The sequence below is a fragment of the Mobula hypostoma genome, chromosome 5, assembly GCF_963921235.1.
Source record: "Mobula hypostoma chromosome 5, sMobHyp1.1, whole genome shotgun sequence".
Lineage (NCBI taxonomy): Eukaryota > Metazoa > Chordata > Chondrichthyes > Myliobatiformes > Myliobatidae > Mobula > Mobula hypostoma.
The window spans coordinates 4,009,610-4,027,428 of record NC_086101.1 but is presented as its reverse complement, the minus strand read 5'-3'; the positions used below and the strand labels follow the sequence as shown (position 1 = coordinate 4,027,428).

Below are 17,819 nucleotides of genomic sequence, written 5' to 3'. Positions count from 1 at the left end.
GGTACCTGACAAGATGTATTTTAAAACTGCACCCACCTCTACAGCCTCCTCGGCTTCAGGGAGAAAGTCCCAGCCTGTCCTGCCTCTGCTCTTAACCCAAGCTCTCCAGTCCCAGTCACATCCTTGTAAACCTGTTTTGTACCCTCTCCAGTTGAATGACATCCCTCCTGTTGCAAGGTAACCAGAACAGTACACACTGTTCCAAACGTGGCAGCACCAACGTCTTGTACACTCGTAACAGGAAGTCCCAGCTCCTGTACTCAGTATTCTGACCGACAAAGAAAACCACTCACCCCGTCCCTCTCTGATTCTCATCGAGAGAAAATACAGAAAACTGAGGTGCAAAGGGACTTAGATGTCCTTGTAAAGTAAGGATGTGATGTTAAAATTTATAAAGCACTGGTGAGACCTCACTTGAAGTATTGTGAACAGGTTTAGGTTCATTATCTCTGAAAGGATGTGCTGAAACTGGAGAGTGTTCAAAAGGGGTTTCACAAAAATAATTCCAGAATTGAATGGCTTGTCATAGGAAGAGTGTTTGATGGCTCTGGGCCTGTATTCACTAGAATTCAGAAGAATGATGAGAGGTCTCATTGAAACCTGTCGAATGGTTACAGTGGATGTGGAGAGGATGTTTCCTATAGTGGGAGAGTCTAACACCAGAAGACACAGCCTCAGAATAGAGGGATGTCCTTACAGAATGGCAATTAGGAGGAATTTCTACAGCCAACTAGTGGTGAATCTGTGGAATTCTTTGCCACAGATTGCTGTGGAGGCCAAATCTTTATGTACATTTAAGGCAGAGGTTGATAGATCCTGCCGAAGGGTCTCAGCCTGAAACGTTGACTGTACTCTTTTCCATAGATGCTGCCTGGCCTGCTGAGTTCCTCCAGCACTTTGTGTGTGTTACTTGATAGATCCTTGATTGGTCAGGGCACCAAAGGATACGGGGAGAAGGCAGGAGTGTGGGTCTGAGAGGAAAATTGGGTCAGCATGCTGAAATAGTGGAGCAGACGATGGGCCGAATGGCCTAATTCTGGTCCTGAGTCTGATGCTCATATGGTCTGATCTGAGGGGTGAGTGTACTGAACAATGAGTGGTTGATGTTGGAACTTGCTGCCAGAGGAGGTGATGGTATCAGATACAATCACTGTGTTGAAGAGAGACTCAGAAAGACACTTCAATAGGGATGGCACAGAAGTAGACAAACCTAATGCCAACCAATGGGATGAGTGTAGGTGGATAAATAGGTCAGCACAGAGGTGATGGGCCGAAGAGCCCATTTCTGTGTGATACAATGATGTCTCTGTGACATGAAATAGACTAAATGACTGAGACGCACAGCCCTCCGGTACAGAGAATTCCAGATATAAACTATCCTTTGAGGGTTCACACCATCCTGAGACAGTGACCTCTGACACTCGAATCCTCAGACCAGGGAAACTTCCTCCGTGCATCCTCCCTGTTGAGCGTGGGATGAGTTTTGTGTTTCCCTGAGATCTCCTCTCATTCCTCTAAACAGGGAACAGAGAACATAGAACAGTACAACACAGAAACCGGCCCTTCATTCAACAAGACAGTGACAAATCGATGCCAGCATTAATTCCTCTTCTGTACCAGTTCACCAAAACATCAATTCCTTGATCTTCCAACAGTTTTCTAACTGCACCTTAAATATATACGCAACAATCAGGACTCACACAATCAGCTGCAGGAACTCAGTGGGTCGAGCAGCGCCTGTGAAGGAAAGGGACTGTCGGCGTTTCATGTCGAAATGAGGACTGAGAGTGGGGAGGGTGATGGCCGGGAGAGAGAGGAGAAGGGGAGTGATGCGACAGGAGTCTGAGGTAAATGTGGATTGAGGAGGGGTGAAGGATGATGAGACGAGTCTGAGGTGACTGTGGACTGAGGAGGGGTGAAGGATGATGAGACGAGTCTGAGGTGACTGTGGACTGAGGAGGGGTGAAGGATGATGAGACAGGAGTCTGAGATGACTGTGGACTGAGGAGGGTTGAAGGATGATGAGATGATTCTGAGGTGACTGGACTGAGGAGGGGTGAAGGATGATGAGGCGAGTCTGAGGTGACTGTGGACTGAGGAGGGGTGAAGGATGATCAGACGAGTCTGAGGTGACTGTGGACTGAGGAGGGGTGAAGGATGATGAGATGAGTCTGAGGTGACTGTGGACTGAGGAGGGGTGAAGGATGATGAGACGAGTCTGAGGTGACTGTGGACTGAGGAGGGGTGAAGAATGATGAGATGAGTCTGAGGTGACTGTGGACTGAGGAGGGGTGAAGGATGATGAGACGAGTCTGAAGTGACTGTGGACTGAGGAGGTATGAAGGATGATGAGACAGGGGGAGTCTGAGGTGACTGTGGACTGAGGAGGGGTGAAGGACAATCAGGCGTGTCTGAGGTGACTGTGGACTGAGGAGGGGTGAAGGATGATGAGACGAGTCTGAGGTGACTGTGGACTGAGGAGGGGTGAAGGATGATGAGACGAGTCTGAGGTGACTGTGGACTGAGGAGGGGTGAAGGATGATGAGCAGGTTGCCCCAGGTAGGGCGGGGTGAGGATGTGAGCTGGATTTGGGAGACATTGGGAAGTGAATGATAGACAAAGACAGACACAGAGACAAAACAGTGAGTGGAAGATGGAGTGAAGTTTTGGGGGAGGGTGGGGGAGTGTGAGCTAATAATGGGAACCATTGGGGTAGAGAAGAATGGCAGATGTAACCAGAACCAGGTGGGGGAGGGGTGGAAAGCCTGTGGGTGAACTGTGTGTTTCGGGGCAACTAGAAAGTGTTGGGGGATGAAGATGGGTTGTGAGGGTCTCTTTGCCTCTTTCTGTAACCCCAACCCCCTCAGACACTCATTAGGATAGTGGATGAAATTACAGGGACCCTGGCAGATTTATTTGCTTCACATTTAGCCACAGCTGACGTTCCAGATGATTGGAAAGCGGCTGAGGTTGTGCATTTCATTAACAGGGCTGGAAGATGACTCTGGGGAACTCCAGGACACTGAGCGTAACATCAGTGGTTGGAAAGTTTCTGAGGACAGGATCGAGCAGCATTTGGAAAGGTGAGGACGACAACGTGCTCGGGAAATCACGTCTCACAAATTTGACTGAGATTCTTGAAGAGGTGACAGAGAGGATTGACCAGGACAGGGTGATTGACATTGTTCACATGATCTTCACCAAGGCCGTTGACATCGATGGTAGACCACACTCGGAGTACTGTGTGCATTCCTGGTTCCCGGACTGTGGGATGGATGTCATTACACTGGACAGAAAGATTCAGGAGGATGTTACCAGGACTGGAGGGCTTGGTTTAAAATGAGAGACTGGATAAACTGGGGATATTTCCCTGGAGTTTAAGGGTGACCCCTTGTCAAGGTATATAAAATCATGGGGGGGCAAAGGTAAGGTGCCATTTTTTCCCAGAATAAGGTGTCCAAAACTGGAGGGTGTAGATTTAAGGTGGCAGGGGAATGATTTATAAGGGATCTTTGTCCCCCTTCCCACAAACCCACTCCCCTCACAGCCCCTGATCACCCACACACTCCACTCTCTGTCCTGATGCAGGGTTTCCATCATTAATGATAAATTTATTGAGATACAGAGGGGAATCGGCCCTTCCAGCCCTTCGAACCACACCACCCAGAAATCCCCTGATTTAATCCTAGACGCATCATGGGACAATTTACAATGACCTACCAACCGGTACATCTCTGGACTGTGGGAGGAAACCAGAGCACACGGAGGAAACCCACACGGTCCAGGGAGAACGTGCAAACCCTGTGCAGGCAGCTGTGGGAATTGAACCCTTGTCACCTGTACTGTGAAGCGTTGTGCTAACCACTACGCTACCGTGCCACTGCACCTGGAGCCACAGGAGATGGGAGAGGCCCTCAGTGTGTTCTTAGAGACATGGGTATGGAAGATAATGAGTAATGAATAGACCAATAGGACCATAAGATATAGGAGCAGAATTAGGCCATTCAGCCCATCGAGTATTCTATCATGGCTTATCCTAGATTCCACTCAAACCCACTGTATCTGCCTTCTGTCCATAAACTGACCAATCATAAAACTATCAGTTCTCACTTTAAATATACCTACGGTCTTGGTCTCCACAGCTGTCTTTGGCAGAGCATTGAACAGATTCACTACTTTCTGGTTAAATAAATTCCACCTTACTCTGTTCTAATGGGTCTCCCCTCAATGTTGAGTCTGTGCCTCTAGTTCTGGACACCCACACTATAGGAAACATCCTCTCGACCTCCACTTTATCTGATTCTTTCAATATTCAGTAGGTTTCATGATATCTCCCCGCATTCTTCTAAATTCCAGTGAGTACAGACATAAAGCTGCCAAACATTCCTTATATGTTAACCCCTTCATTCGTGGAATGATCCTCGTGAACCTCTTCTGGACTCTCTCCAACGACAACGCATCCTTTCTGAGATATCGGGTCAAACCTGTGGACAGTACTCCAAATGCAGCTTGACGTGTGTCTTATAAAGACTCAGCATTATCTCATTGTTTTTATATTCGAATCCCTTTGAAATGAATGCCAACATTGCATTTGCCAGTTTTAGCACAATTGTATTTTCACAATGAAATTACTTTGACCTTTGAATCATCCCTGATTGTGTCTCCTTCCAATCAGCTTTGGTCATTTACTGTCTCATGCCTCTGTAATTCCCTTTACCCCACTGTCATGCTGATAGATCTGACTGTATCTCCTCCCTGTTCATCTGCAGGGTGAATTCTCTCATGTTATAGAAACATAGAAAATAGGTACAGGAGTAGGCCATTCGGCCCTTCGAGCCTGCACCGCCTTTTATTATGATCATGGCTGATCATCCAACTCAGAACCCTGCCCCAGCCTTCCCTCCATACCCCCTGATCCCCGTAGCCACAAGGGCCATATCCAACTCCCTCTTAAATATAGCCAATGAACTGGCCTCAACTGTTTCCTGTGGCAGAGAGTTCCACAGATTCACCACTCTCTGTGTGAAGAAGTTTTTCCTAATCTCGGTCCTAAAAGGCTTCCCCTTTATCCTCAAACTGTGACCCTTCATTCTGGACTTCCCCAACATCGGGAACAATCTTCCTGCATCTAGCCTGTCCAATCCCTTTAGGATTTTATATGTTTCAATCAGATCCCCCCTCAATTTTCTAAATTCCAACGAGTACAAGCCCAGTTCATCCAGTCTTTCTTCATATGAAAGTCCTGCCATCCCAGGAATCAATCTGGTGATAACTTCACATTTATCCACATTAAATTGCATCTGCCATGAGTTTGCCCACTCACCCAACCTATCCAAGTCACCCTGCATCCTCTTAGCATCCTCCTCACAGCTAACACTGCCACCCAGCTTCGTGTCATCCGCAAACTTGGAGATGCTGCATTTAATTCCCTCATCCAAGTCATTAATATAAGCTGCTCTAAAAAGCCACCCTACAAATTCCATTTCTCAGGCTTCAGCTCAACCAGATTTTCCCAACCCACCTGCATATTGAAATTCCCCATAGTTATCGGAACAGTGCCTTTATTACATGCATTTTCTATCTCCCATTGTAACGTATATCCCATGTCCTGGCTACTGTTCGGAAGAATGCATCTAACTCCCAACAGGGTGTTTTCACCTTTGCAGGCTCTTAGCTCTTCCCACAAGAAGCTAAACCTTCCAATCCTATGTCACCTCTTTCTGAGGATTTGATTTCAATTTTTACCAATGCACCCACTCTGCCTACCTGCCAGTCCCTTCGATACCCTGTGAATCCTTGGATGTTAAGATCACAAGACAAAGGGGCAGAAGTAGGCCATTCGGCCCATCGAGTCTGCTCTGCCACTCCACCATGAGCTAAACTATTCTCCCATCTAGTTCCAATTTCCGGCTTTTTCCCCATATCTCTTGATAGCCTGACTAATTAGATACCGATCAATCTCCTCCTTAAACACCCTCAATGATTGGGCCTCCACAGCTGGATGTAGCAACGAATTCCATAAATACACAACCCTCTGGCTAAAAAAATTTTTCCTCTTCTCTGTTTTAAATGGGTACCCTGTAATTCTAAGACTGTGGCCTCTTGTCCTGGACTCACTCACCAGGGGAAACAGCCTTTCCAGATCTACTCTGTGCTCCCAACTATGATCTTCTTTCAGCCACTATTCAGTGATGCCCATGATGTCATACCTACCGGTCTCTAATTGTGCGACAAGATCGTCTACCTTATTCTGTGTGCCTAGTGCATTCAAACATAGCACCTTCAATCCTATATTGGTCACTCTTTTAGATTTTGCCCCCTGTTGACTGCAACTCATCCCCCCAACTGCATTTCAGTCCCATCATCTGTCTGTTCTTCCTCACCGTCCCACTACAAAATGCATCAACTTGTATATCAACTGCCCCATCCTCAGCCCTATCACTCCGGTCCTCATCCCCTTCCAAATTAGGGCTTTTCTCCAGAGAGGGTGTGTGAGGAACAAGAGTGCAAAGGTTTAAGATCAGAGCCGATGGACTTAAAAGGGACTTCAGAAATATTTTGTTCACACAAAGGGTGGTGCATATTTGGAATGCCCTGCTATAAAAAAGCAACATTTAAAAGAATATACAGTAGGTAGTACATGGATTGAAGAGTTTTATGGGGCTCTGGACCAAACGTGAGCAGATGGCACCAGCTCACTGGGCAACACAGACAGCATGGACATTGGGACAAATGTAGGACACCCTGACTCGAACAGGTCACCCTAAAGATCAATGTGGTCATCGAGAAAAGGAGATGGGAGAGGGCATGTAAACTAAGGAATTAAGGAACATGAACAGTAGCGTCTTGGAACATATCACAGTGCAAAAGTGAAGGTGAATGAGCCCCAGACCATGATCTACTCTGTCTGAGTACCTTAAGACTCGGGAACAAATTCAGGGCCCTGGCGGATATATTTGCTTCATATTTCACCACAGGTGAGCTGCTGGAAGTCAGGAGGGTGGCTCAGGTGCTGTCTTGAGTTAAGAGGGACTGGAAGGTCAAGCCAGGGAACTCCAGGCCGCTGAGTTTAACATCAATGGTGGGACAATTACTGGAATGGAGACTGAGAGACAGATTTGCCAGCATTTGGAAAGGCAGGGACTGACTCAGGATAGTCAGCTCTGTTTTATGCCTGGGAAATAGTGACTCATAAACTTAACTATTTTTTTTTGCTGAGGTGACAGAAAGGACTGCTGAGAATAGGGTGATAGACATTGTCCACATGAACTTTAGCAGGGACTTTGACAAGCTTCCATGAGAAAGGCTCGAAGAGGTTTGATCACTTGGGATTCAGGGTGAGCTATCCAGTTGGATGTAAAATTGCCTGGTAGCAGGAGACAGAGGGTGGTGGTGGAGAGCTGCTGTCCAGACTGGAGCACTGTGACCAGTCGTCTACATGGGGATCTGTTCAGGGTCTACTATTCATTGATACTAACGATTTGGAAGAGCATATGGATGGCATGGTTTGTAAGTTTGTAGATGACAACAAAATTGGTCATATAGTGAACAGTGGAGGTGTTTATCTAGATCACTGCTGGATCACTGAAACATTTTTGATTATTGATAATGTTATTTATACTTCTCATTATTTATAATTATAGTATGGACAAGATGGGCCGAAGGGCCTGATTCCCTGTTTATATCTCAATGGCTCGAATGAGATATCGACAGAGGATGTGGGCGTGTTGCTGCCTTTGGTATTGCAGCTTTTCACTGAATGTCCTGTTTCTCAACTCGATAAAAGAGCCTCCCGAGGGGAGGGAACGAGGATCTGACAACCGCAGAGACCCTGGAGATTCAATGTAGGGAGGTGCCGGCTTCTGAAATGATCAAATCTCAGTGCAGTCAGATTTGTGGGGAGAGGAGAAATAAAGTTAACTAAAGCTGTAACTGGAGCCTCAGTGAACAACCACAGAATATTCACCGTTTACTGGCCACAAATGTGTGTTGAAATCCCTGTGAATAAACATCGGCGAAACCCATTCCCAGATCATCTTCCTGAGGAATCTCTCCCTGGAGCCTGGCTGTGTTGATGAATTCCATGGAAAGTTATAAACTTCTAACAAGGCTCGACGGGCTGGATGCAGGGAGGATGTTTCCTTTGGCCGATGAGTCTGGAACCAGAGCTCACAGACTCTGAATAAGGGAAATGTCAATTCGCATTGAGAAGAGGAGAACTTTCTTCTCGCAGAGGGGTGTGAATCTTTGGAACTCTCTATCCTGGTGGCTCTGCAATCTCAGTCACTGGGTTCATTCACAACCGGAATCTTGCCGGTCACACACACAAAATGCCAGAGGAACTTGAGTCACGCACGGTTTTCGGAGGGAAATGAAAGAGTTGACACTTCAGGCTGAGACCATTCACCGGGACTGGAAAGGAAGGCAACATAATGGAGAATAAGAATAAGATGCAGAATAAGAAATAGGAGAGGGGGATGAGCAAGAGTTGTCGGGTGAGAGGTGAGTCCAGGTGAGGGAGAAGGCAGATGGAGGTGGAGAGGGGGAATGATCTGCCAATTGTTCTGTGTATGTATGTGAAGGAGCATTGCCAGGCTGGTAATGATGTGTGAGCTTCTCCCGAGATGAAATCTTGACCGAGGTCAATGCTGGGAGGTGTGTCCGGGCTCAGTCTGACAATGCTTCAATGTGGGGGTTGATAATAGTGAGACTCGCGAGTCCAGCAGGGGGCAGACCTGAGTCAGTCAGAGTCTGCAGTCACGGACAGGTCAGACAGGCTGAGTGAAGCAGATTTCCTTCTCTGAAGGACTCGTACGTATTTTCATGACAATCCCATTCACAGGACAGATACCAGCTTTTATTACCTGGTAATGTCTTGGCGTGTTTGTACAGTGTGAGTTGGTTCAAGATACAGTGGATAATCTAACAGTCCCGTGTATTGGGTGTAGTGTGTCCCAGTGCTGGTGTGTTCAGGGGTCGGACATCTCCAGCTGACCATGTGACAGTGATGCCTTCACCCAGAGTTACAGACAGTCTTTGCGAGTAAGTATTGCTTAAAATTGTTCACAAACATGGAGAAAGGAAACTGTAAATGTTTACCTCGCTTAATTGTATCAGACATTTCTCTCAACGTTGTGTTCAACAAAAAGGGCTGATCGAATTTTTCGACAGGTAGAGCGCCCTGTGTCACTGACAACAGATGTTTATCATCACTAATCCTGTAAATATTACACAGCTGGTTATAAACTGAGCATCAGTGATATTTGAACTATTTTACAAATCCAACTGTGTTTCAGTAAAGACCATGTCCTACCTCCTCTTCCGACGAGCTTCCTCCTGAAATAAATAAAATACAGATCTCAATTCACTGACTGTGTACATCCTGACAGCAGGAATTTGAGCCAAGTGATTGAAATTTCCCACTTCTCAGCTCACACACGGAGAAAGGGGATACTGCAACAAGGGACACAGAACCCGGGAGAAAGTACAAGGAATGTTTCTGATAATTATCCCATAACTGAGAGGATGGAACTGATGGGAAAGACTGGACAGGCTGTCCATTTTTATTGGGATATCATGTCAGGGAGGATCAGATGCCGAAATTTAAGATTAGTGGTGGATTGGATTGGGTGTGGGTACAGAACGTATCTGTGCTTGAAATGTAGTGAAGGGAATGTGGAACTCACTGCCACAGGAGTGATTGAAGTGGAACAGCAGAGATTGAATGTAATGGGGAAGCTGGATAAACACATACAAACTCCAGTCCAACTCTGCATGTTGTTCAGGAGAGTGAGGGTGAGTTAGAGTGTGCGTGAGAAAGAGGTTTGGTTGGTTTGCCCTGTAGCATTTTTTGTTTTTTTTTTAATTACAGAAATGACTGCTTCTATAGCTTGTGTTTGGTCACCTTACAGTGGCCACAAAGGATTTTTTATAGCCTATCCCTTGTTTTGAGAGGCCATTTTTCTCGCCTTTGCATAAGCCGTTTGCTAGCGCCCGCGGTAATAGAGGTACGTAGCGTGTTTTGCAAAGAGAGAAAGCAAACCAGTAATTGGAATAGTGATGAAGTTGTTGTCGGACCAACAAGGCGGGACTTACCGTTGTTTCACGGTATAGTTTACCGATTTTGACTCAAGAGGCTTCTGTGAGGAAGCACAGTTGAGTATTGGGTAAAGCTTTTGTAGTGGTTGAATAAAAAGTCACCAGACTACAACTAATTAACTCAAGTAGGGATGATGCAGGATTGGGTGATGTGCTGTAGCTGCATGATGTGGGAGCTGGTGGACCCCATTGTGGTTCCTGGTGACCACATCTGCAGCAAGCGTTGGCTGCTGAGGAACTCAGGCTCAAAGCTGATGACCTGGAATCTGAGCTTCAAACACTGAGGCACATCAGGGAGGGGGAGAGTTACCTGGATTCTCTGTTTCGGGAGGTAGGCACACCCATTAGATTAGCTGCCTCAATTTCAGTCTGTGGTCCGGGCCAAGAGGGTCTGACTGTGGGTGAGGTGGGTAGTGGGGTCCAAGAGAGAACTGGAGGAGCCTCAGCTCTTGGGTCTCAGGTCTGAGATTCTTGCTCCCTGTGTGGATGAGAGTGGAGGCTGTAGGAACAATGAGCAACCTAACTGTGGCACCGTGATTCAGGGAGACAATCGAGGGGGTGGGGGGAGAGAAGAGAAATGTAGTGGTAATTGGGGATGGTATAGTCAGGGGAATAGACAGAGCTCTCTGTCGCAGGGATAGAGTGTCCCGAAGGCTGTGTTGTCTCCCTGGTGCCCGGGTTCGGGATATCGTATCCGACCTGCAGAGGAGTTTGCATTGGGAGGGGAAAGATCCAGTTATCATGGTCCGTCTGGGTACCAACAACATAGGAAGAACGAGGAAAGAGGTTCTACTGAGGAAATTTGAGCAGCAAGGGACTAAATTAAAAAGCATAACCAAAAAGGCGGTCTTCTCTGGATTACTACCTAAGCCACGTGCAAATTGGCTCAGGGTTAAGAAGGTTCAGAGAGTTCCATGTGTGGCACCACGATTGGTGTGGGAGAAGTGTGTTTGAATTCATAGGAAACTGGCACCAGAATTGGCGAAGAGGGAGCTGTTCTAATGGGACGGGCTCCATCTGAACTGTGATGGGACCCGGATCCTGGTGAATGGCATAACTAGGGCTGTGGATAGGACTCTAAACTAAATAGATGGGGGGTGGGATCAACAGATTGGAGAAGTCTGGGTAAAGTAAAAGAGAAAAGCATGGATAAAAATATAGGAAAAGCAAAAGTGACGAAAGAGAAAAGTAAGGGTGGACTGCGGAAAAGACAAGTGCAAAACACACAAAGATCACTAGATTGTAAGGACACTTTACCTGAATGCCCGTAGTATTCATAACAAGGTCAGTGAAGTTGTGGTACCAGTCAGTATAAAGGGGTTTGATTTAGTGGCCATTACAGAAACATGGTTGCATGGTGGAGAGGTTTGGGAATGAAATATCCAAGGATATCAGGTAATACGGAAGGATAGGCAGGAAGGTAAAGGAGGTGGGGTAGAGCTGTTAATTAAGGATCAGATCCGGGCGATAGTGAGAGACGATATTAGATCTAAGGAGCAGAATGTAGTGATTCGGAATAGTAAAGGGAAAAAAATCACTGTTGGGAGTTGTCTATCAGCCACTGAATATTAACATTACAGTGGCACAGGCAATAAACAGAGAAATATCTGAGGCATGAGCAGTTATCGTGGGGTACTTTAACTGGGTGAATTATGTTGGTCGAGGTATTCTTGAGGAGGACTTCATAGAATCATACGTGATAGCTTTCTTGAATAGCATGTGACTGAACCTACAAGGGAATGTGGTAACTTAGATTGGGTCTTGTGCAATGAGACAGGTAAAATTAGTGATCTTGTAGTTAAAGGATCCTTTTGAAAAGAGTGATGACGGTATGATTGAGTTTCTCATACAAATGGAGGGTGCAATAGTTTGATCTAAAACCAGTGTATTATGCCTAAACAAGGGAGACTGCAAAGGGATGGGGGAAGAGCTGGATGTGGTAGACTGGGAACACAGGGTATATGGTGGGACGGTTGAGCAACAGTGGAAGATTTTCAAAGAGATTTTTCATGGTGCTCAACAGAAGTATATTCCAGTTAAAAACAAGGACAGTAAGGGTGGGGAGAGCCAAGAATAACTAAGGAAGTAAAGGAAGGCATCAAACTGAAAACTCATGCGTACAACGTTGCCAAGACTAGTGGGAAACTGGAAGATTGGGAAAACTTTAAAAAGTAACAAAGAACCACAAAGTGAACAATAAAGAAAGGTAAGTTAGCTTATGAAAATAAACTAGCACAAAATGTAAAAATGGATAGTAAAAGATTTTATAATTTTACAAAGCGGAAAAGGGTGGCCAAGGTGAACGTAGGTCCCTTGTAGGACGAGAAAGGGGAATTGATATTCCGTAATGAGGAAATGGCCGAGGCTTTGAATGACTATTTTATTTCGGTCTTTGTGGTGGAGGACACATCTCACATGCCAAAGAGAAAGTATATGACTGCGATAAGAGGTGAGGACCTCAACACAATAGCTATCACTGAAGAGGTAGCGCTGAGCAAACATATGAGCCTAAAGATCGGTAGGTCCTGGAATACATCCCAGGATACTGAACGAAATGGCAAAGGCTTCGGTGATAATTTACCAAAACTCTCAAGATTCTGGGCAGGTCTCAGAGGATTGAAAGACGGCGAAAGTTACACCACTGTTCAACAAAGGATGTAGGCAAAAGTCAGGCAACTATATGCCAGTTAGTTTAATGTCTGTAGCTGGGAAAATGCTTGAAGCTATCAATCAAAAGGAAAAGGCGAAGCATCTGGAAAGAAATGGATCTACCACACAGAGCAGCATGGATTCAGCAAAGACAGCTCCTGTGTGATAAACTTACTGGAGTTCTTTGAGGATATAATGAGCGCAGTGGATAGAAAACAGATAGAAGTTATTTACTTAGACTTCCAAAAGGCATTTGATAAGGTGCCACATAAAAGACTTATCCATAAGATAAGGATGCATAGAGTTGGGGTGATCTATTAGCATGGCTAGAGGATTAGTTAACCAACAGAAAGCAGAGAGTTGGGATACATGGGTGTTTCCATGGTTGGCAATTAGTGGTGAGTGGTGTGCTGCAGGGGTCAGTGCTGGGCCTGCAACTGTTCACCATATACACCCACGAACTGCAAGACAGAATCAGTGTATTTAATTTTGCTGATGACAGTAAATTGAGTGCAAAAGCAAATTGTGCAGAGGATACGGAGAGTCTGCAGAGAGACATAGATAGGTTAAGTGAATGGGCAAGGGCCTGGCAGATGGAGTACAATGTTGGTAAGTGTGAGGTCATCTACTTTAGAAGGAAAAGTGGAAGATCAGCTTATTATTAAAATGGTAAAAGTTTTTAGCATGCTGCTGTGCAGAGGGACTTGGGAGTACTTGTGCATGAGTCGCAAGAAGATTGGTTTGCAGAAGCAGCAGGCTGTCAAGAAGGAAAATGGGATGTTGACCTTCATTGCTAGAGAGATTGAATTTCAGAGCAGGGAGGTTATGCTGCAACTGTACAGGATAATGGTGAGGCCACATCTGGAGTACTGCCTGCAGTTCTGATCTCCTCACTTGAGGAAGGATATACTGGCTTTGGAGGTGGTGCTGAGGAGGTTCACCAGGTTGATTCCAGAGATGAGGAGGTTAGATATGAGGAGAGATTGAGTCACCTGGGACTGTATCGCTGTAATTCAGAAGGATGAGAGGAGATCTTATAGAAACATAAAATTATGAAAGGGATAGAGGCAGGAAAGTTGTTTCCACTGGTAAGTGAGACTAGAACTAGGGGGCACTGCCTCAAGATTCAGGGGAGTAAATTTAGGACAGAGATGAGGAGGAACTGCTTTTCCCAGAGGGAAGTGAGATTGTGGAATTCTCTGCCCAATGAAACAATAGAGGCCACCGCAATAAATATATTTAAGACAAGGTTGGATAATTTTTTGCACAGTAGAGGAATTAAGGATTATGGGGAAAAGGCAGGAAGGTGGGGATCAGTCCATGGTCAGATTAGCCATGATCCTATTGAATGGAGGAGCAGGCTCGATGGTCCAGATGGCCGACTCCTGCTCCTAATTCTTATGTTCTTATGGAGTTCTGGGCACTGTTGCTGGGTGTGGTGATAGGTGGAAGGTTGCTTCTGAAGTGGGAAATGATATGAGAAGAAGGGTTGAAAGACCTGTCTATGATGTAAAATGGGATATAATCTGATGAAGAATATATCTGGAAAAGAAAGGTCTCTAAAACAATGAACCTGTTACAAGCTGATATACAGTGCCTGTAAAAAGTATTCACCCCCCTTGGAAGTTTTCATCTTTTATTGTTATAAAAAATTGAATCACAGTAGAATTAATTTGGCTTGTTTGACACTGATCAAAAGAATAAGACTCTTTTGTGTTAAAAGTGAAATCAGACCTCTACAAAGTGATCTAAATTAATTGCAAATATAAAACACAAAATAATTGATTGCATCAGAATTCACCTCCTTAAATATGACACACCAAATTATCGCTAGTGCAGCCAATTGGTTTTAGAAGTCACATAATTAGTTAAATGGAGATCTGTTTCCGGAGACCTGTGTGCAGTCAAAATGTTTCAAATTGATTGTCGTAAAAATACACCTGTATCTGGAAGGTCCAACTGCTGGTGAATCAGTATCCTGGCAAAAACTACACCAAGAAGTCTAAAGAATACTCCAAGCAACTCTGTAAAAAGGTTATTGAAAAACAAAAGTCAGGAGATGGATACAGGAACATTTCCAAGTCACTAAATTATGTCAATCATCAAGAAATGGAAGCAATATGGCACAACTGTAAATATGCCTGGAACAGGCTGTCAACTGAATTACTCTGCAAGAAGGGGACTAGTCAGAGAGGCCACCAAGAAACCTATGACAACTCTGGAGGAGTTACAAGCCTCAATGGCTGAGATAGGAGAGACTACGAAAACAACAATTGCTCACCGGTCACAGTTTTATGGGACAGTGGCAAAGAGAAAGCCATTGTTGAAAAAAACGAACATGAAATCTTGGCAAGAGTTTCCAGAAGGCATGTGGGAGACTCTGAAGTCAGCTGGAAGAAGGTTCTATGGCCTGATGAAACCAAAATTGAGCTTTTTGGCCATCAGATCAAACACTATTTTAGGAGCAAGGGATACATGGCACATAATCAAAAACATCCCTACCGTGAAGCACGGTGGCGGCTGCATAATGCTGTGGGGATGGTTCACCGCAACAGGCCCTGGAAGGCTTGTATGGCAGAAGAGAAAATGAAAGCAGCAAAATACAGGGAAATCCTGGAGGAAAACCTGATGCAGTCTGCAAGAGAAATACGACTTGGGAAAAGAATTGTTTTCCAGCAAGGCAATGACCTCAAGCATAAAGTCAAAGCTACACAGGAATAGTTTAAAAATAACAAATTTATTGTCCTGAAGTGACCAAGTCAGAGTCCAGACCTCAATCCAATTGAGAATTTGTGGCTGGACTTGAAAAGTGCTGTCCACTCACAATCCCCATACATTCTGACTGATCTTATGCATCTTTGTGAAGAAGAATGGGGAAAAATTATAGTGTCCAGATGTGCAAAGCTGATAGAGAGCTATCCATACAGACTCAAGGCTGTAAATGCTGACAAAGATGCATCTACAAAATACTGACTTCATGGGGGTGAATACTTATGCAATCAGTTATTTTGTGTTTTATATTTCTAATTAATTTAGATTAATGCAGAGATCTGTTTTCACTTTGAGACAATAAAACATGAAAAACATGAAAACTTTCAAGTGGGGAGGGGGGGTGGTGAATACTTTTATAGACGCTGTCGATATTTAATCTGATGTGTAGGTCACAATGTGCAAATCAATCTCAGTTCCCACTGATAGACAGAGAGACCATCACACCCACCACACCAGACACACTCACAGCCTGTGACTGTAACTGGTTACTCTGAGTCTACACGTGGAAATCAATTATACGTGTAAATCACAGAAACGATCACCAGCTCAGTGCTCTGATCAGAGTAACTCATTCCCGAGAAGGTTGCAGACTGTCCTGTGACGTACAGATATTGTGGGAGGCCGGTTTGGGGAATGGCAACAGTCCTGTACAGTCAAAACATCTGTCCAGTTTCAATTTGTTTACAATGATAGTATCTGTAAATACCACATTGAGTTAAAATACATCATTTTGATACTCTGCACTTTTACAGAACCAAACTGAAATCTCTCACCATGAGGAATGTGATATTTTCTTGTTGGTCCAACTGTTCCTGTAACTTGGAGATTTCCTCCTGGATAGAATTTAAATTCTCTTGAATCTGTCGAAGATTTATCTCCATTGGATTTAGAATCCTCGCCTCTTCTTCCCTGAGATCTCGGAGTAAGCGCTGCTCTTTCTCAGTGATAATCTGGCGCAGTTCAGCGAACTGGGATGTGATGTGGGACTGAACGCCGTTTGACTGTTCCTGTCAAATGAAAGGAGAGGCTAGTTTATTATTTGGCTGTAAAGTATTTCCCTATCACCTGGAAGGAGACCATTCAGCCTGTTGACTCTATGCTGATTCTCAGAAATTCAATCCCTGAAACCAATTCTTCCTCACTGACCCATTACCTCTCACCTGATTCACAGTCCACCCGCCTTCACAGGGTTAATTACAGAAGCGAATGATACATTCAACCTGGATTTCTTGGCAATGCCGGCCCACGGTGATCTCAAGGAGAACATGCAAACTCCACGCAAACAGCACCAGAGGTCAGAATCGAATCCAGGTCACTGGAGCTGCGATACTCTATTCGGCATTAAAGAGATCAAAACTACACAATAATAATGGAAATTCTGCTCAGGAAATCCTCACCCGAACTCCGGAAATCTTCTCTTTCTGTTGCCGTTCCATTTCCTTGAGCTCGGATTTCTTTTCTGTGAGAGAGTCTAAGGCAGATTTCACCCGGTCCTGGGAAGCAGAGAGTGAAGGAATTAGACAATAAAGGTGCATTGCCGATTCGGGCCAGTTGATTGACATAAACACCAGGGGTGAGAAAATAAATATGTCATGAAGAAAAACATCAGGTGATCAAAATCGATTTGTTTTTACCTTATAGACTTCAACAGCTTCTTTAATCGGCAGGAAGCGGTGCTCTCTGTGTTCCCGCGCGTCTCTACAGACCAGACAGACCAGTTTCTTGTCCGTCTCACAAAACAGCTTCAATTCTTCCTCATGTTCCTCGCAGTGAAGTTTACTTTCCTTCCCTTTCGGATTCAGGTTTAGTTTTCGAGCTTTCTCAGACAGATTTGCTAAGGCCCGACTGACCCTGAGGGTGCGGTCTGCAAACTCCTCTCTACATTCCGGGCAGGAGTTTCTCTCCGCCTTTTCCCAACACCGTGTGATACAGGAGCGACAGAAGTTGTGCCCACACTCCAGTATAACTGGATCGGTGAAGAAATCCAGGCAGATGGGACAAATTACCTCCTCGGTCAAACTCTCGACCTGTCGTTTCGAAGCCATGTTAACTCCGGCACTTCCTGGTTCAGGATCCTTTCACTTTCGGGGAGCTGCTGAACGCCTGCAGTACCGCGATTGTCCACTAGGTGCGCTGCAGTCTGACGGAATGAACATTATGTTGTTGTGTGTGAAACCCCTTTTACTGGCCGTGTCTGGAGCCCCTCGCTAACAGCCACCGGAATCAGCGGTAAGGAAATCACCTTTCCCACACTCTGTATGTCTAGAGTAGATATGACTTAGTCCCGCTAAATCCGTGAG

At 45.2% G+C, this 17,819-nt stretch overlaps 1 protein-coding gene across 1 annotated transcript in view; it reads right to left on the bottom strand.

Annotated features, from left to right (window-relative positions):
• Positions 1-17,593, bottom strand: part of LOC134346512 (zinc-binding protein A33-like) — an 18,569-nt gene extending 976 nt beyond the window's left edge. The window contains exons 1-5 of the mRNA XM_063047911.1: positions 17,154-17,593; positions 16,917-17,012; positions 16,293-16,526; positions 9,314-9,336; positions 9,100-9,218 (exon numbers count right to left, since the gene is read on the bottom strand). Coding sequence (XP_062903981.1) covers positions 9,100-9,218; positions 9,314-9,336; positions 16,293-16,526; positions 16,917-17,012; positions 17,154-17,564 — 883 coding nt within the window. The 5' untranslated portion in view covers positions 17,565-17,593. The remainder of the gene's footprint in view (positions 1-9,099; positions 9,219-9,313; positions 9,337-16,292; positions 16,527-16,916; positions 17,013-17,153) is intronic.
• Between the last annotated feature and the right edge of the window lie 226 nt (positions 17,594-17,819).